We start from the raw sequence: 21,212 nt of genomic DNA, 5'->3' as shown, positions 1-21,212 counted from the left end.
TCGTGCGAGGTCTCACTCATAGGCTTGTCGTATAAAGTTGGGCCAATCCGAAAAACAGCCCGACATCAAACGAACATGGACAAAGTCGAATTTCTCATCGTACAGCCACAAATCCTCTGCATCGTCCACCACAAACTTGACGTTCGGAGGCACCAACGTAGGCTGGCCAGGACTCAAATCAATGCCGAGGACTTCACATTCAGGGAACTCATCAGCAAAGTCAATCGCCCAGATTCCAGTCCCTGTGCCGACATCGAGACATCGCTTCGGCTTGCCCAGAGGCGAGAAGAAAAGTCGGTTGGCGTAGGTTATCCGCAACAGATGATGTTGCAGATCGAGTCGATCGTTCTCCCTTTCGTCGTTGGGGAAGATGTATTTGCCATCTTTGTAAGCTGATGAAAACAGTCAGCCAGAAGCCCGTGCCAAGATCCGCTAAAGCTTGTGTCCTACCATGATATGTTCGGCCATGTTCCTTGCGATAGTTGTATATGCTTTCCGATAAGCTGGTCGTAATGCTTGTTCTGCACCACAAGTTAGTGCACGAGCTTGGGTCAGGAGCAATCCGGAGAGACCCACGTATCGCTTCCCAAAGCAGAGTCGCTATCAATCTCCTACAGGCATGCAAGTATCAGAACCAGATCAATCTAAGGAGCCGCCCAGCATAGCGAGATGCTGGAGAGAGAGGAGTACGCACATCAGGTTCCAGATCCTGCTCCTCTGCCATGTTATTGTCAGGATTTATGGCCAGCGGAGGCGCCGCAGCAGTTGCCATTGGAGCTGCCGTGTATGGCGACAAGTTGTCCTGCGCTGGCGAAGAAATAGCATCACGACGACCGCCAGGTGATTCCGAAGCAAACCCGCTGTCTATCGATCCCAAGGCGGTGGCAGCAGACGCATGACTAGCACGCCGAACACCATACTGCTGCCCGGTGATAGCGGCAACGTGATCTTGATGAGAGCGCAGCTTGTCTGCCAATTCTTGCTGGACCGCCTGACGGAGGGTGTCGCCATGAGGTTCCGCTGGCTTCTCATCAGCCATCCCCAGCAAGCGAACTGTGCCAAATTTGGGTTGAGGCTAAATGGCGCGCTAGTTCCACGGCAAGGCCGAAAGTCGTCGTTCGCTGTCTGTCTCGTTCTCTTCGCAATGTGCTTCGCTTGCACGTGGCTGTATCGTCAAACAAAGCGTGCACGCAACTCTGAGAGGGGAATTGGAGCGACTGGTGTGGGCAAAATCGGTGCCGTTCCACCGGCTGAGCACCCACTTGTTTGAGAAGCTGCAAGTGTAAAAGGTGGCGGCCCAAGGACGAACCAAGTACGCAAACGCGGCTGTAACCAGAGACAGATGTCAAGGAGAAAGTCGTTCTGTGAGCTGCAGAGGTACATGATGCACTTCTGCTGCTGGTCAAGTAATCCTGCTGTGCTTGTCCGCGGGATGATGATCGGTTCGCTGCATCGTTGCGGCGTGGTGTTGGGCAGCGGACATGAATGGCGAGGTCAACAAACCGGCGCAGCGCTCCCCGCCCTCCAAGCGTTGCACTTTCTAGCAAAAGGAATTGCTTGCTTCTAGGTGGCACAGTACGGTTGTGGTGGCCAAGCGGGAGAGCTGCAAGCAAGCGAATTCGTACGGACCACCACGCGACGCTGCAAGGAAGAACCCCTGCTGGCTTTGTGGAGTCTGTGTGAGCGTGCCGCCACAAGCTTCGCCGCACCCCAGCAATCGCCGCACCCCAGTGACTTTTTATCATCAACACCACCAATGTTGCTCATATCAACTTGATTCTTTTCCCAATGTGTTTGCAGCTATCTGTTTCCACATCCTGCATACTCAGATCGCGTAAAAACACGTTGTGTTGCCGAGAGGTTGGTGTTGACGCTTCGGCATGGGATTTTGGTGAGAGCCCCACCAAAGCTTCATGCGCCCGTGTCGAGATTCACGCGTTTCTTGCTTTCTCACCACCTCACCACATACAACAACACACCATGGAGCCCACGATAGTGCCCACAGGCTCTCAAATTCTGTATTCGCGATGCTATTCTGAGCAATTTGAGCTACATATCGTGTATTTTGAGCGTGTGTGGCAATTGATACAAGCCAGCAACACCATGTGTCGGAACGCGAGAATCCAAGCTGGGGTGCGGCGAAGCTTGTGGCGAGCGTGCCACTCAGCCATTCTACGCAGCACGCTTTCGAGAGCATGGATCGATAGCAGCCGTCGGAAGCTATGCTGCGCCGCCAAATTGACATGTGCCTGTCATGCAGTCAAGGTGCAAGGTCGTAGGCTATCACTGCTATCACTGCGTTTACTTTATGCGTTTTATGCCGGTCTACACACGAGCCGCGCGCCGGGCCACGATTCAGCAGGAGCAGTGCAGCATGGATAGACACCTCGGAATCGTCCATGGTGTGAGTGGGCTAAGTCTGCACCCGCGACTGCTGTTCTCATTTCAAGACTGTCATCAGCGCCTTCCTCATTTGCTGAAGCGAAACACCGCGATTCATCATTCACATTCACATCCACTGCACTTACATAACCGGCGACCAGGTCTCCACGTGCGAGCCGATCTGCCGCTACCCTTGCGCGACCTTCATCAACGCAAGCTTGCCCAACCCAAGAAGCAACGCTTGAGACACAGTCGGCGTTTGCGACCAACGGAACAGCAGTCTCTGGAGCAATCAGAGCAATTGCTACGCCATTGACCCAGCGATCTGGTTACCGTAAGCAGCTCCTGTCCCCCGTGCTGCACGACGCCCAAAGCAACAGCTCAGACTCAACGCCGGATCCACCACGATGGTGCCCGCAACGCTTGTGGTATTTGCACTTCTTACCGCCGTATGGGTGGTACGAAAAGCCCGCCAGTACTTTGCACTCAAGGACTTCGGCGGCCACTGGTCGGCGGGCTGGTCGCGGCTGTGGCTGCTGAAGACCCAAAGCAGCGGTGAGATGAACAAAAGGTTCACCGACATCAACAGAACATATGGTGAGTGCAATCCCTCATGCGAGCGACTGACGCCACATTCGCGGAAGCTCTGATTCGACGATCACGTCGCACCAACACTGCGCATGTCTGCTTCTCACTGCTTTGGCGAAAGGCTTTGATTAAGGCGGGGTGTAGCCCTCATCGCCATATCGTCACATGAGGCGGCTTCCCACCTTGTGCTGCTGTCATGGTGCTTCGAAGACGATGTTTCACGTCGGACACCAGAGCAATGGCTCACATGTTACACAGGATCCACCGCCCGTATCGGCCCCGGCATGCTCATCACGTCAGACCCAGATCTCATGCGTCGTATGAATGCAGTCCGCTCTACTTTCACCAGAGGTCCATGGTACGCAGCACTCAAGCTCCACCCTGAGCGCGACAACATTACTTCCTACATCGACGAACGCAAACATGCCGACATTCGAGCGCGAATGGCGCCAGGCTATTCCGGCAAGGAGAATCATCACTTGGAACAAGAAGTCGACGAGAAGCTCTTACAGATGCACGAGCTCATCCGCGAAAAGTACCTCAACAGACCAGAAGAAGGCGTTTTCCGCATCCTCGATCTTGGAAGAGTAACTTCGTTCTTCACACTCGACGTGATCTCGAAGATCGCGTTCGGCGAACCATTTGGCTTTCTCGATCAAGACGAGGACCCCTTTGGCTATCTCGCAAACCTTGCGCAATTCTTGCCTGCAATCATCGTCTTTGGCGTGTACACTGAATTGACTAATATTTTGAAAGTGCCCATCCTGAAGTCTGCATTGCCCAAGTCCACGGACAAGCGTGGACTTGGACGGGTTATGGGCTTTGCCGCAGAGCGTGTTCGAGAGCGCTTCGGCAATAAGCCTGTCGTGCGTCGCGACATGCTAGGCTCATTCATCAGCAAAGGCCTCACTCAAGGGGAACTGGAGAGCGAGACATTGACACAGATCACTGCCGGCTCCGACAGCACTGCTTCCTCTCTACGCTTGACACTACACTTTATCTCAACAAGTCCACCGATCCTCGAGAGAGTGCTAGACGAAACGAAGGCCGGCATCGAAGCCGGCCGCATTACTCGTCCCATCATCAAGGACTCCGAAGCACGACAGCTCCCATATCTGCAAGCCTGCATCAAAGAGGGTCTCAGAATGTATCCCCCAGTCACCGGTCTCCTCGCGAAACGAGTACCAGATGGTGGCGCAAACATTGAGGTAGACGGCGTGGAGAAGTACGCACCGGGCGGGACACAGATAGGCTGGAACAGCTGGGGCATGATGCGACACGAGAGCATCTTCGGCCCAGATGTCGAAATCTATAGACCCGAGCGATGGTTGCCTCGCAACTCGAGCGAGAAGGAGCGCGACCGCATCGGCAGAATGACCGAGACGGTGTCGTTGTGCTTTGGCTACGGAAGGTTCGGGTGCCTGGGACATGGCGTGGCCACGATGGAATTGAACAAGGCGATCATCGAGGTAAGTCAGCACGCATGGGCTGGTGTGAAGATACTGATACTGACGGATAAAAGACTCTACTACGCTTCAACCTGCAGCCGTGTAGCCTTGCGAAGCCATTCGACGAGATGGTCGTTGGATTCTACGTCCACCAGAACATGAACTTCGTAGTCTCGGAGCGTAGGGAGAACGCTGGCATAGATGGTCTACTCGATCATGCTTCGAGTATGGATGCTGGTGCGATAGCTGGCGCCCAAGAAGACTAAAGAGACGGGGCCACGAGGATGGTAATTATGCAGGTACAGTTGCGGTCTTTTGCTACCTGTGCTGCGCTTCCGGCAAGGCGTTGGCGGAGGCATAGGCATTAGTGAGTTGAGTGGCCACCAGGATGTGAAAGACCTCAGGTCGCAGTGATTCGACTTTTCATCACCGAATGCCAGGCTAGTGGAACAGGATTGAAGACGTGGTGATAGGGAGAACAGATATCTCCACGCAGCCAGGGCTCCACACATCCTGGCATGCGGTGCAATACGACCCAATAGCACCTCAAATTGGGAACAAGGACGGGATTATACGGCGAATAGTTGAGCGTATTGCGCTACGGCATATGCACATCATATTGATTCCTGATCCTGTTCAGCTATGCTACATACTTCGAAGGCTCTGCGAGTGGAAGATCTGCTGAGATTCTAATCTCCTGATCCAGTTCCGCATATGTCGTACGCAACGCTCTCTATGATAGCAATGGGTATCGCGCTGACCACCGGGTTCCCTCATGAAGCTCAAGCCTCCATCTCGCTGGGAGCCTCAGATAGCTCTTCGCTATCGCTCGGCATATCGAACTCATCCTTCTTCTTTGCTGCCCGGGCTGACCGTCCCCTCGATGGCAGCTGCTTCGCTATCGGGGCAGCTTTCTTCTTTTGGGTTACCTTCGATGCTTTTGGCGTTGCGTCCTTCTCAGGTGCAGCAGCTGGTGTCGGATCGCTCGTAGGCGGTGTCGACGTGAGATTCTCCTTGTTGGCTTCGTCGTCCCCGCTTTCTTCTTGCCAATGCTCAAGCTCATCATCATCGTCGCTGCTGCCGCCATCGGCATAGCTCTTCGCGTTGGATACGCGAGCGCTCTTGCGCCGCTCTGATGCGGGGATGTCATCAAGCGGTCGCTTCTTCGGCATCTTGGATACCTTTGCAGGCTTAGGCGCTTTTGGTGCTTTCGGGGTCTTGCGCACTTTCTCCTGCTTCACTGCGTGGCCATTCGATACCTTTGCTTTCTTCGAAACTCTCTGGGTCGAGCTATCAGCAGTTTTGCGTTTCTTACGAGGGTGCAAATACTCTTTGACGATGTCTTCCAGGCTGTCTACCAACTGCTCAGGCAGGAATGTCTTGTCTGAGATCTCCTGGGCCACAGCATGATTTGGCATTGCAGCGTAAATGCCGCTTGGCATTTTGACCTTGGCTGGAGTTATCTGTAATGACCAGCCTTTGTTTTCGGCGTAGTAACGCATCATGGCTTCGGACATTTCTCCCAGGATGTAGAGATTCTCGCTCTTCTCGGGGTCGATGCCATCCTGGATGCTTTTGAGCCGGAGCGCAACGTTGTAAAGCTGGGGCAGGTTCTGCTCATTTGCAACGATCTTGAGATAGAACAGGACATACGCGGCAAGCTCTTCTTGATCTGTTTCGATAGCGATTGAGAAGTCCTGGTGATGTGCGAGGAGACTGAAGAAGTAGGAAAGCACTCCTTCGAGCCCATGTGCATCGGCCTTGGCTAGGGTCGCAACTCGAGACTTGAGGAAAGTTGTGGTGCGCTCCTTGAGAGATTTCGAAGGTTCGTGTGCGTACAGGAACAGAAGGCCGTAATACTTCCGCCCCAGCTTCCCTTGGCTTAGATACTTCTTCAAGGTATCGTTGAAACCTGCTCGGACTTCCGACTTCACGTCCTGGGCAACCTTGGCCAGACGGTTGTAGTCTCGATACTTAAAAAGCTTCTCCAAGGCCCTATGGCAGCAGAGCTTGAGAATGAGTTTGGCAGCGGCCAAGCGCAGCTGTATGCGATAGTGCTTGGGCGTCGAGTTGCCGTCTTTTGAAAGCTCTCCTTCTTTCTCGACCAGGGTGTTCAGCAGCCGGAACACTCGACCAGCATGGGCTTTAACCTCGTCATCCCAAGGCTCGTCTTGCGACTCACTCATCTGACCGCGCAGGGAGTTCACAAGGATCTTCAGGGACAACAGTTTGGCGGTAAGTTTGTCGTCATCATCTAGCTGCGGTGCATCTTCTTGGTCTCCAGCAATTGTCTCGCCAATGACGTCGGTAGCAATCTCGTCGATGGCTTCATGCTGATCTTCTGTCTCGTGCGCCGCAAGCAAACGTAGTTGGCCAAGGGACGCCAGCTTGGCCAAGTAGCCATCGCTGCCCACCTTGAAGTTCTTCGTACAGGTTTTGACGATTTCCTTGATGTACATGTCCTTTTTGTCGGCAGCTGAGATCACCACCGTGACCGCATGTTTTGCAGCCCTTGGCGGTGTTCCTTGAGACGCGAACTTGGTCATTGCTTGGTAGAACTCTCTGTCCTGACCAAGCTCTTTGGGGAATTTCCTCGCGAAGCCAGCACAAGCCTTCAGCGAATCTGCAGCTGCCGGATCATTCGGCGACGTAGGTGTGGGTGCTCCCTTCTTCAAGGTATCGCATAGGTCTTTGACGTGGACCTTGAAGACTTGTGGTGCCTTCTCCGCGATCTGAGCGATCACGGATTGCGCTGCGGAGGCAAGGCCTTTGTCGTCGGTTCGCGAGATCTCGATGATGGCGGGTACGTGACTTCTGTTGTAGACGAGTACTGCAGCGGACCGTAGGAATGGTATCACTGTCTCGAGGCATTTCGCAGTGTTCACATTGCCTTCAAGTCTCTTACTCAGCTCTTTCATGGCGTTGGTGACCTTTCGGTACTCGCTTTCCTGCGACGTGGCGAACTTTGCAAGTGTGTAGTTCCGGCGGTCGTAATGTCTCGCGAATGATTCAAGATGGAGGTGAGCAATTGAGGGATCTGGGAAGAAAGCCGACAGAGCAGTGATCCAGGCATCGATCTGCTTTGTGGAATCCTTGTTGCTTTTCTTGTCAAAGTCGCCCTTGATGGTTTCGGCTTCGTCTAGAATCTTCACCAGGTATGTCGCTTTCGATGCTTGATGTACTTGCAAGGCAAAAAAGACTTGCTGGGCTTTGGACTCGAGATCACGCACCAACGCCAGTGTTCGCTCGACACGAATCCTGTCAGGATCAGGTGTGTCTTCGCCTTGGCTGTCATTCACGCGTTGTGAGTCGCTGCTCGCAGCAGCCTTTGGCTTGAAGCCGGGAAACCCCACCGGCAGCAGTGACTCGTGCAATGCTAGCTGTACATCTGCATTGAGTGTGCGGTCGTTGACGTAGAAGGCATCGAGGATTCGGGACGGTATGGTACCGACGAGCTCTCGTGCTCGCTCGTTGCCCTCGACAATGGCTCCGGCAGCGACGCCCCATATCCGGCCTGCAAGCTGAATCGCAGCGCTACGGACTGGCTGCTTCTGATCCTTGATGCGATCCGTCAGGTTCGCCAGCACGGACCCTTCGGTTGTGGTTCCGCCAGCGCTTCCAAGCTTTTGTATGATTGTGTGATAGTCGAAGGTTGCCACGGCTTGAACTGCAGCAAGTCGTACTTTGTCGTCTTGGTCCATCAGCATGTCCGATAAGCCTTTGACTAGGCCTGCTTCTTGATCCCTGTCGAGACCCTTACCTCCGCCAGAGGTGACCAAGATCCTACCGACTTCTGTAGCCCATGCGCTTCGAACCTGCGCAGACTTGTCTCGACCGCGGCTGAAGAACAATTCGTATGCCGTAGAGTAGACTGAAGAGAAAGACTGGGGAGCTGCAGGTCTGAGCAACACATTCTGGACCACAGGGCTGCTAACAGCCAAGCTCTGGGATGGATATGCTGCAGGCTCGAGAGGTGCTGGTGGCGGAGGTCCAGCTGCTCCAATGCCAGACACCATGTCGCCAACCGTCTGAACCGCCAAAGTGCGAAGCGATATGCTTTCCGCCCCTAGCTCGGCTTCAATCTGCGGGATGACATTGCGCACCACGTCCGGACATGATCTCCACAGCTCGCGCAACAAACGATGCGCTTTTGCAACTTCTTCCATGTCCTTCTCTGACGGACGACTAATAAGACCAGAATCAGACTCGTTGTCGCTGTCATCATGAGCTCGCTTTTTGGTCTTAGTCTTGGTCGGCTTCGCGGTCGATATGGCCTCTGTTGCATCGATCATGACAGTATTGAAGTAGCTGCCAATGTAGCGACCCATTTTCTCGTGACAGCTGTTGCATACTGACCGGGCCATGTTGTAAGGCGCAGGCACTTCGCGCAGCGTGACATCTTTCTGCGCCTCGCCTTTCTTGCTTGCTTGCAGACTGGGATCCGCTCGCAGGAATTGCGCCAACATGACTTCGAGCACGCCAGGAGGCAAGACCGTAGCCTCATCGATCAATGTCACCAGCATGCCTGTCAGATTGAACTCGACGTTCTTCGAGAGCTGCTCGCCACTGCTGCCCTTCATAGTGCCTGCCAGCACATCGAAGCAGTTGGTGAAGAGGTTGAGCATCAGTTGGTCAGCTCCCGGCACGTCAACCAGCAGGACGATGCTCTTGATACTGTTGAGAGACTCGACAATCTTGAGATGCTGCGCGTTGTACGCATCGGTAGGGTTCGCGAGTGCCGGAACGAAGGTCGACACGACCAGGTTGAAGATGTCCTTGAGCTGGCTGGACTTGTATGGCGCATCGGGTGCGAGCAATCTGAACATCTCAACGATGCACAGCAGTGTCCATGCCTTGACTCCGCCATCTTTGTGGCCCAACAGCAGAGGACTAGCCAGCTCTTGTGCTTTGGGTGATATCGTCTTTCGGTCGGCATCTTCCTGGTCGACGTCCTTGAGCTCTTCATAGAGTGTCTGGAGTCGCCGCAGCAGATCCGCCACCGGTATCGGGCGACCAGCACGCCATGTAACCGCCTCGTCGAACTGTAGAGTGTGTGCAGCTGAAGACTGGTCGACGTCCATCTCGTCGTCGACTCCATCGTCATTTCCGTTCTCGTCCACCTCCACCTCGACCTCCGACTCCTCGGGTCGCGGGCTGGGCTCCTTGTTTCTGCGTGCGCGCGGCATTGCGACGGTGGTACAGTGCACGGTGTTCAAGACGACCTGTTGGCGACCACCTGCATGCGCCCAGGTGGCGCGGTGTATGCGCAAGTTGAGTTGCAGGAAAGTGCGAGTGAGCTGCAGCCTGCAGTCGTTTCTACGAATGCATCAAGGTCGAGGCTCCTAGCCGTGTCTGCGGTCGCGTGGCACGAGACGCGTCGCGGGAAAAGTGGGTCTTTGTCCCGCACACTCACAGCACTCAGACACCTGCATCATGGCACGTGGACAGAAGGTGAATCGAAAAAGATACATGAGCCACTGAGAAAGGGTATCACTCTACAACTACACGCATCTGGTGTGTACTGTAGGTCCATCACCTCGTCCTCACGCTTTATAACTCACAGCAACACCGCTTGTCCAACACCTCACTGCGGTATCTCAATCTGCACCTTCGCCCACTGGCCGGCGTAAAGATCTCGAGTGTACTCGGAGATGTCCGACCCATTCGACTGATAAAATACTATAACATCGTCGCCTCCACTTACGTTCGGAATCGCAGAGACGCTCAGGTGCGAGCCAGGCAGTGCACGCTCGCCCTGCACCGTGAACGATGTCTTCTCATCTATTGTGCTGTTCTCCGCTGCGAAGGCGATGTTGTAGCCCTTGAACATCAGGCTTGCGTCGTCTTGGGCGTATAAGAAGCGAGTGTAGCCTAGAGAAGTCGAGGGATGCACGTTGTTGATAGCTATTGAGGCTAGGCGGAGTCAGTATTATGGATTTGGTACGACTTTCGTAACAACGTACAATTCGTCCACGTGTTGATCGGGTGAGCTGTCGTGTTGGTCAGATTCGTGTTGGTGTCCTTCCACCAGATCTCCACGGCTATATGGTGTCAGCAAACAGGGCGTTCACTCGATAACATCATCACAGATCTTACTGTGCTCGAGGTTGACCATCATGACATATGTCACAGTTCCAGGGCCCCTATGTGAGAATGGAGTATTAGTCAAGTGCTCGAAAGGCGCTGGTCCTGCCTCAGTAGCTGATGACCCGCCCGAGGTGCATCGCGCGAGCACATCACAAACGGCCATTGCGAAAACTTACCAACTGTAGCAACCGACTCCGGCGTGTCCGTTCTTCTCGGTAAACTCCTGCTGGAACTCCCACTGATCGTCGCCCTGTCTCCAACCAAGCTGCTGGAAGGTCGAACTGTCCTTTGCATACCACATATGCATACCGACCTCAGATGAGGTGTTCGCCGAAGGATTTTCGTTCGGGAGTGGAGTATGGTCGTAGTCGCTGTCCCCGTAGTTGTTTCCGTACCAACAAGCTTGCAGGCCGACCATATCTGCATCCATCGCCTGGAGGTTCATGGCGTTGATAGGCCCGTCCACCCATACATTCGTGACGTTGCTATTGGTACGTTGCTTGATCGTGTTGTCCTTGGCAATGTAGAACACATGCCACGTGCTGGAGCCATTGATATCGTATGCTACCGCGGAGAGAGGCGTGTTGTTTTTGGCATTACTTGCCACGACCTCGGAAATGTCGCCACCCAGCCAGTCACCACTGGTACTCAACTGTTTCCATCTAATCTGGCCAGTATGATGCTGGAAGTACATCACAATACTTCCTTGAGTGCCATCTGCAAGATCTCGGCTGAAACTTTGGGATGCTAAAGCAATGCCGGAGCCATTGAATGCGCCTTCCGTGGAGTAGAAACTGGGATCGATGGCGCCGCCGATCATGTAATCGGTGTTGGCACTTTGTGAAGGCGAAGCGGAGTTGCTCGAGCTTTCATGACAGTCAGTCTGTGTCCCACCACATCCGAATCCACGCGCTTACCTTTTGCCGTTGGACAAGCCTACTCCAAGGCCAAGACCAATGGCCAGCGCCACAACCACTCCTGCAATAATCAAGACCCATAACAGAGGCAAGCCGCATATCTGTCTCCTTTGTGGTCTCGCGTCTGGAGGTCTTTCATAGGCCTCTGGCATGACCGACGGAACGACGACCTCCTTGCCTTCATCGTTCGATTCGTAGAACTCCGGATACGGTGCAACTATTTCTGAAGGAGACAAAGGCGGAGGCCTTTTGTCGGAAGGTCTGTGTTGTATGGGACTTTCTTGCGCTGTAACATATTGCGGTGTTGGAGGGTCGTTATCTCCTTGGAAGGGTTGGAAGGGTTGATAAGGCGGCGACGCATTACTACCATCCTATCAGCATGTTCTTGCTCGCAGTGTGCAATGCCCATCCAATGGCATTGCTCGTACGGATGACTCGAAGCGATAGTCGAAACTCACAAATGTTCTGTAAACCGAGGGCTGCCGTTGTCTGAGAATCTAGGCGAGAGACTATCCGTTCGGTCCATTTTAGAAGTCAAGCAATCGTGTGAGGACCAGCCTCGTGGCAGTATGATCGGAATATCGCTCGAACAATGAACACAGTGCAGGCATGAAACCAAAACTATGGATCACTCGATCGTGTAGGGCGGATGCAGAAGTCGGACAGAACAAGATGCGTATACCCTCTCGCAGTATATCCCCGCTGACTTGTCACCCTCCGGCTGCAGTGCACCCATGAGTGGCCTGCATGGTGGCCCGTCGACACTGCGCTACCGTGGCTTCCTTCAGGTGGCATGACAAAGTTGCACGGAGACTTCAGCTGTGTTTCTGACAGGATGCCGGCCACGAATGGGAGGGTCGGATGTGCACGTAAGGACTGGCCTGGTGCTTATGTGATGCACGGTCCTGCAGCGAAGGAAGCTTGAGGTTTGTGGCGCGGGTTGTACGGTAGCTATTCTCGCACACATACATCGCCTTATTTCCTGTCATAGGAAAATCAAAATTGTAAGGATTCAAAGATCGAGGCTCCTCACGGTCAGCGGTTGCGACTTCAAGCGTTCTTCCAGCGTTCTAGAGACGGTGTTGTCGTCGCAACGAACATACAGGCCTGTCCGAGGGAAAGTAAGCAGCCAATGTAGCCAATAGCGAGGAAGTTTGGTAACTCACAAGATACAGAAGGATAGCCTGTATCTGCGAGGAAGACCTGTCGATATCAGACTTTCAATCCATGGCATTCCTATGATCGAGAGAAGCCGGCCACTTCCCCGAGCCCCAGTCCGCCGCCCGAGCCCCAGTCACCTAAGCAAATTCTAACCAATTTCTATCAATATCAACTTGTCTTGTACGTCGCCGTTGCGCCTCGGGGAGGGCATATCGGCGGGGCCCCTACCCCTGCCTCGTAAGGGCCCCCCCTCCTACTCGTTGCCGGCTCGAGTGCGCGGAAAACAAGGATGCTAGGGGTCTTCAAGGTGCAGTTTGGAGTTGTAACAGTAAAAAGTTCAATCAAAGTGCCGGCTATTGACGGGGCTCGAGCGGCGAGCTGGGGCTCGGGGAAGCGGCCAGGACACTTCTGTGCTCGCGGGAAGCGCTCCAAATGCTTGAGGTAGCGATTGTCGCACCAGGGTTCGCTACGAGGTAGCTGTGATGGTAGGATCATGGCCGGCTAGACCTGCTTGGTGCTTTACCTTCAGCACTGATGGGCTCGTGCAACCTTTCAGCAAAGGCCTGAGGTGAGGCTCGAATACTTCGTTGACTCCCGCGGAATGAAGAAGATGGCATGTCGATAATTCTCAGCGACTGGGCATGTCGTGAGTGTTGCATCCTACATCGCACCTAGCGGTAAGGTCCGGGTCTGGTTCTGAACGTCACCGATGACTGCTCCGAGATCTGACCAACAGCTGCAAGTGTTACTCTGCGCTTTCTTTGGTCAGCAGGTCATTAGTATACAGACGGATGTGATGGTCGCAATCCCCTCGCCTCTTCGTATTGGCAGTTTACGCTCGATCGCGTCGATGCGTTACTCCTTTGCGAAGCAACCAAAAGTACCATGGAGACCAGGCAAGGGACATCCCAACACCGTCTCGCATGTCGCGCCACAGACCAACGCTCGTGCGAGTTTGCCGGCACTTCATGAGTGGTGTTGCCGGTGTTGCAAAGTACAGTCCTGGGCATAGTTTTTACAACCCCTGTATTTACGCTAACCCCTTCCGGCTATCCATGTCCATCTCAGAAGGTGTTGCTACCTTCAATCTCATTATCCACACACTCACACACGCGCTATCTATCGCCACCATGCCGAAGGGACGCGTCTTTACCGAATTCGAGAAGGGCGAGATGTGGTCTCTTCACAAACACGCCCACTGGCCGCTGCAGCAGATTGCAGACGCCCTTCACACTAACAAAGGCTCTGTCTCTTCAGTAATCTCACGGCTTGAAAGAGTGCCACCTTCCACACCGAAGAAGAGAGGCCCACCACCTGTAATCAACACCTCCAAGCGTCAGCGACTTGTCCATCGAGCCACCACTGATGCCAACAGCCGCCGCCTGCGATACGAACAGATTGCCGCGATAGAGGGCATCTTCAGCGACGTCCGGATAGTAAGAGCTGCGTTTGAGAAGGAGGGCTTCTCACGATAGGTCGCAACACGCAAGCCGTTGTTGACTGAGAAACACAAGGAGGCACGGCTTCGATGGGCAAGGGCTCATATCAAACGGACAGTGGAACAGTGGGCTCAGGTCCTTTGGACAGATAAAGCTTCATTCAGGTGTGGAATATTCGGACAGGTCTATGTGACACGCAGGGCAGATGAGGCTTATCACGAACACTGTCTTACAGCACGCTTCCGCAAGTTCTTAGCCTGTATGATATGGGGCTGTATCTCTGTAGATGGACCTATAGAAGTCCATATATTCGAGAAGGGCTCTGTCGACGGTGAGGTGTATCGTAGCCAGATTGTCCCTCTTATCCACACGGCAATTGAGAAGCAGCGAGTGTCAACAGGCTCGCAGGACTGCATTGTTATGTAAGACAACGCCTCAATCTACAAGGCGAAGGCAACGGTGAGTCTATTTAAGGAAAAGGGCCTACACCTTATGGAATGGCCAGCCAATTCACCAGATCTCAACCCTATTGAGAATCTATGGGCTCTTCTTAAGCATAGGGTAGGTGCTCATTTTCCTACAACACGAGATGAGGTAATAGCTGCTATCAAGATTGAATGGGCCAAGCTCACACCTGAGGACATACAACGTATATACAAGAGTATGCGAGAACGCTGCGAGGCAGTAATAGCCAACAATGGAGGACACACCAGGTGGTGAGCTACGCCAAGCAGTGGATACATCCTTCCTAATGAGGAAAGGTGAAAGAACAGGGGTTGTAAAAACTATGCCCAGGGCTGTAAGCACGGAAAAGGTAAGCCGATGATCTGCTTCAGCTGAGGATTGCATATCGGCTGGACGGAAGCTGGACTTGCGCATCACAGCCGCTTGACCAACGAAGGAGTGTGTCCTACATGTCCGAAGCGACGACAGCACAAGCAGGTGGCACCGAGTCTATGGGCAGCTCCTGTTTTCGACTACAGGCAGCTCCTGTCTTATGTAATTAATCAATTCTCATCAAATCAACAAAACGACGAATACCTACCCCCAGCCCTCCGCTGCACCTGGGGCCTCCCAAGAGATCCTCCCTCCCTTCGGGGGGGCCCCTCCTACCTTAGGTCCCTCCCAGGTTTGCTGCGACTGCGAGAAACATAGATGCTATTAGCCCTCGCCGGGCGGGCATACGCAGTTTGGAGTGACAGAGGGTTAATCAACTTTGAACAATGACTAAGCATAGGAGTTGCCCGTAGTCGAAAACAGGAGCTGCCCATAGACCTAGTGAGCAGGTGGAAGAAGGAAGATTTGAGGAAGTTGTTGGGATGAGCTTGGAACCTTGAAATGGACAAGACGCGGGTGATCTGCGTAGCCGTCCTCGGCAGTGCACGTGGCGCAACTCTATTGTTTGCCCGATCCGATCGAACGCCCTTTCCTTGCACGCGATATTATTGACAACACAGATGAGAAGAGTCGTTGTCACTGGACTGGGCGCCATCACGCCGCTTGGAGCTGGTATCGAACAGACATGGCGTCGCCTCTTGGACTCGCAAAGCGGCATTGTGTCGACATGCTCCCGAGGGCCACAGTTTGAAGCACTGCCCAGTCGCGTTGCTGGTCTCGTGCCGGCCGGAAGCCGCGAGGATGGAGCATGGCAGGCGAAAGACTGGCTACCAGCAAGTGAAGAACGGCAGATGGCCCTGTTCGCTCAGTATGCCCTAGCTTGTGCCCAAGAGGCACTCGACGACGCTGGATGGCATCCGACGAAGCAAGACGATCTCGAAGCCACTGGTGTCACTATGGGCTCAGGCATTGGCAACCTCGACGAAGCTTACAGCACTTCTGTAGCCTTCCACGAGGGTGGCTACCGCAAAGTGTCGCCTCTATTCGTACCAAGACTGCTCATCAATCTTGCTGCGGGCCATGTCTCCATCAAGTATGGCTTCAGAGGACCGAACCACGCCGCGACCACAGCATGTACCACTGGTCTGCACGCCGTTGGAGATGCGTCAAGACTTATAGCTTTTGGAGATGCCAATGTGATGGTTGCTGGAGGGGCCGAGTCGTGCATCCATCCTCTGGCCATCGCTGGATTCGCCAGAGCAAGAAGCTTGGCAACAGACTGGAATGACAATCCGGCGGCATCTTCGCGACCTTTCGATAGAGCCAGAGCTGGCTTCGTAATTGGAGAAGGCGCTGGAGTGATGATCCTGGAGGTAATGTGCTGTGAGTGAGCTGTGAAACGGCGCCTGCTGACGCCGAACAGGAACTGGAGCACGCAAAGGCTCGTGATGCTAAGATCTATGCCGAGATCAAGGGCTATGGACTTTCTTCAGATGCCTACCATATGACAGCTCCGAAAGTGGACGGCTCTGGCGCTTACCTGGCCATGAAACAAGCCTTGAAGCATGCTCAAATCAAGCCCGAGCAAGTTGATTACATCAATGCTCATGCAACTTCAACACGCTTGGGCGATGCTGCTGAGAACCGCGCGGTCAAGACTTTGCTGCTTGGTGAGTATGGCAAGCACAGAGCATCGCAAATCAACGTTAGCAGCACTAAAGGAGCCATTGGCCATCTACTCGGAGCGGCAGGCGCGGTCGAGGCGATTTTCAGTGCACTATCTGTTTACGAAGTATGTCAATTGGAGATCAAACACAGTCAAGATGCTGGCTGACACTTTTAGAACACGCTGCCGCCGACATTGAACCTTGACAGTCCAGGAGATCCAGCCGGGGATTTTATCTGCAACTATGTCGCAAAGCAAGCCCAGCAGCAGACTGTCAACGTTGCTTTGACCAACAGCTTTGGCTTTGGTGGCACAAATGCCAGTCTATGTTTCGTGAAGTATACCGGCACCTGATCTCGAGGGCTCGTTCTTATCTTTCGCGTGACAGCAGAGATCAGATACCCCGCCGGCCGTCCACCCCACCAACAGGACAGCAGCTTCATCGGCCGTATCCGCACGCAGTAGCTGCAGCTCCACGATGCAGGAAAATCATCTTCTCTGTTTGACTGCATCGTCTGCACGGCGTATCGTGAGGGCTTGAGCGTGCCGAATGGAGTCTGGACGGGAATGGTCGCCGATGCTGGCAAGGCTGAAGAAGACAGCGGGGCAATACCACGAACGCATACCATGGATTCGCCGGCTTCCAGCTCCTGCAGTGGGCATAATCGTACTTCTTGCAGTGGTCCAGGTCGTTGTCTGGATAGCGGTCGGCATCGTATTGCACTTTCACACTGCGCTCATATCAACTGCAGTGCTCTCATACACTCTGGGACTACGACATGCATTGGACGCGGATCACATATCAGCAATTGACCTCATGACTCGGCGTCTGGTAGCTTCCGGCCAACGACCGGTCACTGTGGGAACGTTCTTCTCACTAGGACACTCGACCATTGTTATCGTCACATCAATTGTTGTAGCTGCCAGCTCTGCAGCAATTCAGGACCGCTTCGGGTCTTTCTCCGAGGTCGGCGGTATTATTGGTTCATCCGTATCAGCGGCATTTCTGATTATACTCGGAGCGATGAATGCGTGGATTCTGTATAAGCTGTATCAGCAGCTTCACAAGGCCATTGCCTCGCCCATCGGCCAGGAAAGCCTCGACTTTTCGTTTGAGGGTGGTGGTTGCATGACGATGCTGCTTCGCCGGACATTCAAGCTGGTAGACAAGCCTTGGAAGATGTATCCTTTGGGCGTACTATTCGGTCTGGGATTCGATACATCATCTGAGGTCGCTCTACTCGGCATCTCCTCCATCCAGGCAGCACAAGGAACCTCCATCTGGCTCATCCTCATCTTCCCGATTCTCTTCACTTCGGGCATGTGTCTGCTGGACACTTTTGATGGCGCAGCAATGATGTCGTTGTACACCTCTGCCCGACTTGCCAAGGACGCCATCGCCGTGCTGTACTACCAATGCGTATTGACCGCAGTCACAGTGACGGTAGCGATTGCGATTGGTGTCCTGCAGCTTCTGACCATGATCCACAACGTTCGTCCGGATTTTACAGGACCTTTCTGGGACGGTGTCGATGTTGCTGGTGACAACTATGATATCATCGGTGGCAGCATATGTGGCAGTTTCGTTGTGTTCGGGCTGTTGTCGGTGTTACTGTATAAGCCGTGGAGGAGGAGAATCGATCGCAAGAGGGAGGCCGGCGTGCTGGAAGATGGCGAACGAAACTCCTCGGAATTGGGGAGGGTGGAGCGACTGGACGACGAGCAGCTTGTTGACACTTCGCTGGGTCTTTCGACTGGTGACTGGCGGGAGGACACCGGAAAGCAAGGAGATGTCAAGACTGGTGTGAAACCGATAGGTGAGAGCTCAGGTGGTATTAACTGAGCGCGTCGCTCAATGCTGGGGCGCACCTCTCTCGCCTTCGATCAAATTCAACAGAGACCTGTACAAGGTCTCATTGCGTCCTTTGACCGAATCTAGCGAGAGTGTGCTCAAGAACATGCAGCTCAGCTCCGCTACCTATGATATGCTGCACTACAGTGATCGTTCCTTCCTAATATGCAAGTCATCGCGTGCTTTAGCCCTAGCGTAAGCTCGGAAGCACATCAATGCCTTGGCAGCTGAACCCGATCCTTCGTCTCCACTCGTTACTCAGCCGCTTCGACTTCTTACTGCTACATCGATCTGCATATCGGATCACAACACTACTACCGCGACCCTACTTTGATGCGCTACAGGTAGTCGTGATCCTGCCAAAGCAAGGGCACCTCCAAGCAAGCAAAGCACAGTGCATCGCACACCCAAGCGACATGGCCATAGACCTTTTCTTAGATCCAGACGTATCAGCACATCTCCAAGCCCAGACCCGCGTTTTCGTCAACGCCTTCACCAGCCGTAATTTCGACCCGAACTCTCCTGTCTATAGCAATATGATTGGCAAAGACTTTAAACATCTCGGCGTGACACTGGCCGATGGGCCGTCTGATGCGTTGAATTTTGCGCAATTTCTGGCTGTGCAGAAAGGGTTGGTGTAGCAGAACCCGGAGTGAGTTAGACATTGTCCGAGACGGAGATGCTCCTGAGAGGTACTGATAGAGGGGAGGCTTAGGTTTCGCTCGATAGATGTGTGGACGAACGCTGATGCGGATGGAAGGGTTGCGGAAGTGGTTTGGAATGGTGAGGTGGCGGGGTGTCCGCCTGGCGTGCTGAGGCGGATAGTGACGACGACGGGGTGAAGGAAGACTGGGGGGCGGTGGTTGTGCTCTTGGTGCAAGACTTTACCTGGCATGGCGGTTGGGACGGAGTCTGATTCTGATGATGTGTGATGATGATTTGTACATCTCTGTGATCGATAATTAAGCGGTTTTGGGACTTCTAGGAGAATTACCCTGTGCGATGGATCTGCGTCTCCATTCTGATGCCCATACTTCACCTTCTTTGCTTCCATTGACTGGTCGTGTCGGTGTGATGGTGAGACTGTTTGTATCGACCTGGCCAGTTTGCGTATTGACTTGCAGATTTGGTGGTGTCCATCTTTTCCCAAAGCCTGTCCGTTGCTCGAGGTCTCCCGTCAAAGGCGAGCAAGAACTGGCATCGTCTTTTTGACATGCCTCCATGGCCTGCATCTGGACCTCGTTCGCATTTCCATGTAGACCGCATTTCATGCGTCGACCAAGTCTGCTGAAGGGCGATAACACCAAAGTGACAAGGGGAGTGAATGCGAGCCATGCTACGACCCCAAAACCGATGTATTGCCAATTGCCCGCAGACTGATATCCGATTGTGAAATAGTCGACGTAGAAGACTATGATAGCAGTCCCCAGAACTCCAGCGTGTGTCAGCCATATGAGCAAGTGGAAGAGCGTCGATGTGTAGAGCAGAGCTTTCAGTTGCATACGCTCAGGTGTCTGCTCCTTTATGGGAGCCGCCCGATATGAGGCCATGAAATGTAAGAAAGGCTGTTCTGGTATGCCGATAGCGTGTGGACTGCTGGAAAGGCTAGCCACCGCGGCAGTGTACCGATCGGAGGTGCCCCGGTCGTTGTAGAGAGCCTCATCTTCGGTGCCTTTCTTGAGACCAAAGTGCTCGGAGATAGCACCAAGCGGTTGTACCAGCAATATCAGTGGCATCAGCTGGCCAAAGCCGAATGAATCTTCATTCGCTTGTACGTTAGAATCGAGCTGCTGTACCAGAGCACGAGGAACCAAGATCTGCAGCCCGCCATAAATGAAGCCCAGCACGGAAAGCCAGAGTGCCGCGGAGAAAGAGCCCAGTGTCTCAAGGAACGCAGTCAATGGTAAGTAAATAGCAAGGCCAGATCGGAATACCCAGCGCCAAACAACGCCGCCGTGTCGCTCATGCTTGCGTGCCACGGCAGTCAGCAACCTCTCCAGAACGTGATCGCAGGGATTACGAAACCATGTCTCCAATCTTGATCGCACGGGCATGAACAAGCCACCCATCTTCCAGATGTAGCTGACGATGAGCACCACGAATGACATGATCGAGTCTGGATTTCTGCCCACTCCCCACGTCTCGCCCCAATAGCATATCGCAGGCACTCCCAGAGCAGACTTCGTGCTACCGTAGGTACCAGCATCGTTGTTTGACAAGATCATCCAGTCGTTAGACACAGTTGGCACCAAGGCCACCAGGAGCATGACAAGTAGTGTCAACATGCCGGCCACTCTCCACCACATGACACCTTTGTGAGAGTGTAAGTATGGCCGTAGTAGCGTCAACGCAGACAGATGCACGCTGCTCGACATCCAGGCCAAGTATATGACTGTCTGAAAGTGATAGACGGATATGGTTCCAGATCGAAGTCCATTGAATCCAGCTCCCAGGATAGCAATACCAGTCACGATCTGCTGGTCGCTGAGGGCGAGGACAGCCTTACGAAGCGCGACATGGAGTTGGAGGTGCTTCGAAGCTCGAGATGGTGCTCGTAGCACTAATCGGTCAACTGGACGTAGTAGGCCATCATCCACTAACCCAAAGGCGTACGCGATAAGGGTGGCTAGAAGGGTCGCGCCAGCACTGAAGACGAAGGCAATGAGTACTCCAGGTCCACTGATATCGGCATCCGGCTTGACGACAGTGCCATTAACGATGAGCTCGAAGCACTCATTCTTGCTGATCATCGCGAAACAGATTCTCAGCTCTTCGCCTGTCCTTGAATGTTTGCGGTGTAGGTACGGATGCTGCCGCCATGACCATAGAAAATTG

The 21,212-nt window shown here is 53.7% G+C and overlaps 10 protein-coding genes across 10 annotated transcripts; 4 read left to right on the top strand and 6 right to left on the bottom strand.

Moving 5' to 3' along the window:
- Nucleotides 1-12: 12 nt before the first annotated feature.
- Nucleotides 13-1,039, bottom strand: CLAFUR5_05574 (Methyltransferase pytC; the record flags this gene model as incomplete). Its single annotated transcript, XM_047904722.1, has 4 exons — nucleotides 13-392; nucleotides 451-521; nucleotides 577-611; nucleotides 695-1,039. The coding sequence occupies 4 exons, from the start codon at nucleotides 1,037-1,039 to the stop codon at nucleotides 13-15; spliced, it is 831 nt and encodes a 276-aa protein (XP_047762254.1).
- Nucleotides 1,040-2,789: 1,750 nt separating this feature from the next.
- CLAFUR5_05573 (Cytochrome P450 monooxygenase aba1) lies at nucleotides 2,790-4,684 on the top strand (the record flags this gene model as incomplete). Its single annotated transcript, XM_047904721.1, has 3 exons — nucleotides 2,790-2,979; nucleotides 3,229-4,439; nucleotides 4,493-4,684. 3 exons carry the CDS (start codon nucleotides 2,790-2,792, stop codon nucleotides 4,682-4,684), a joined length of 1,593 nt encoding a protein of 530 aa, XP_047762259.1.
- Nucleotides 4,685-5,200: 516 nt separating this feature from the next.
- Nucleotides 5,201-9,604, bottom strand: CLAFUR5_05572 (Sister chromatid cohesion protein pds5; the record flags this gene model as incomplete). The annotated part of the gene is made up of 1 exon (XM_047904720.1): nucleotides 5,201-9,604. One exon carries the CDS (start codon nucleotides 9,602-9,604, stop codon nucleotides 5,201-5,203), a length of 4,404 nt encoding a protein of 1,467 aa, XP_047762260.1.
- Nucleotides 9,605-10,002: 398 nt separating this feature from the next.
- CLAFUR5_20201 (uncharacterized protein) lies at nucleotides 10,003-11,325 on the bottom strand (the record flags this gene model as incomplete). Its single annotated transcript, XM_059463038.1, has 4 exons — nucleotides 10,003-10,331; nucleotides 10,382-10,459; nucleotides 10,515-10,561; nucleotides 10,682-11,325. The coding sequence occupies 4 exons, from the start codon at nucleotides 11,323-11,325 to the stop codon at nucleotides 10,003-10,005; spliced, it is 1,098 nt and encodes a 365-aa protein (XP_059318997.1).
- Nucleotides 11,326-11,418: 93 nt separating this feature from the next.
- On the bottom strand, nucleotides 11,419-11,948 carry CLAFUR5_05571 (uncharacterized protein; the record flags this gene model as incomplete). Its single annotated transcript, XM_047904719.1, has 2 exons — nucleotides 11,419-11,785; nucleotides 11,881-11,948. The coding sequence occupies 2 exons, from the start codon at nucleotides 11,946-11,948 to the stop codon at nucleotides 11,419-11,421; spliced, it is 435 nt and encodes a 144-aa protein (XP_047762257.1).
- Nucleotides 11,949-13,243: 1,295 nt separating this feature from the next.
- On the bottom strand, nucleotides 13,244-13,470 carry CLAFUR5_20200 (uncharacterized protein; the record flags this gene model as incomplete). The annotated part of the gene is made up of 2 exons (XM_059463037.1): nucleotides 13,244-13,342; nucleotides 13,420-13,470. The coding sequence occupies 2 exons, from the start codon at nucleotides 13,468-13,470 to the stop codon at nucleotides 13,244-13,246; spliced, it is 150 nt and encodes a 49-aa protein (XP_059318996.1).
- Nucleotides 13,471-15,479: 2,009 nt separating this feature from the next.
- On the top strand, nucleotides 15,480-16,879 carry CLAFUR5_05570 (Putative 3-oxoacyl-[acyl-carrier-protein] synthase, mitochondrial; the record flags this gene model as incomplete). The annotated part of the gene is made up of 3 exons (XM_047904718.1): nucleotides 15,480-16,232; nucleotides 16,283-16,651; nucleotides 16,703-16,879. The coding sequence occupies 3 exons, from the start codon at nucleotides 15,480-15,482 to the stop codon at nucleotides 16,877-16,879; spliced, it is 1,299 nt and encodes a 432-aa protein (XP_047762258.1).
- Nucleotides 16,880-17,075: 196 nt separating this feature from the next.
- On the top strand, nucleotides 17,076-18,368 carry CLAFUR5_05569 (High-affinity nickel transport protein nic1; the record flags this gene model as incomplete). The annotated part of the gene is made up of 1 exon (XM_047904717.1): nucleotides 17,076-18,368. The coding sequence occupies one exon, from the start codon at nucleotides 17,076-17,078 to the stop codon at nucleotides 18,366-18,368; it is 1,293 nt and encodes a 430-aa protein (XP_047761996.1).
- A 224-nt stretch (nucleotides 18,369-18,592) lies between these two features.
- On the top strand, nucleotides 18,593-19,018 carry CLAFUR5_05568 (uncharacterized protein; the record flags this gene model as incomplete). Its single annotated transcript, XM_047904716.1, has 1 exon — nucleotides 18,593-19,018. One exon carries the CDS (start codon nucleotides 18,593-18,595, stop codon nucleotides 19,016-19,018), a length of 426 nt encoding a protein of 141 aa, XP_047761615.1.
- A 321-nt stretch (nucleotides 19,019-19,339) lies between these two features.
- On the bottom strand, nucleotides 19,340-21,127 carry CLAFUR5_05567 (Elsinochromes biosynthesis cluster protein HP1; the record flags this gene model as incomplete). The annotated part of the gene is made up of 1 exon (XM_047904715.1): nucleotides 19,340-21,127. One exon carries the CDS (start codon nucleotides 21,125-21,127, stop codon nucleotides 19,340-19,342), a length of 1,788 nt encoding a protein of 595 aa, XP_047761608.1.
- Between the last annotated feature and the right edge of the window lie 85 nt (nucleotides 21,128-21,212).

This window comes from Fulvia fulva, chromosome 5 (assembly GCF_020509005.1).
Source record: "Fulvia fulva chromosome 5, complete sequence".
NCBI lineage: Eukaryota > Fungi > Ascomycota > Dothideomycetes > Mycosphaerellales > Mycosphaerellaceae > Fulvia > Fulvia fulva.
The sequence above is the reverse complement of the archived record's forward strand: the minus strand, read 5'-3'. Positions and strand labels throughout refer to the sequence as shown.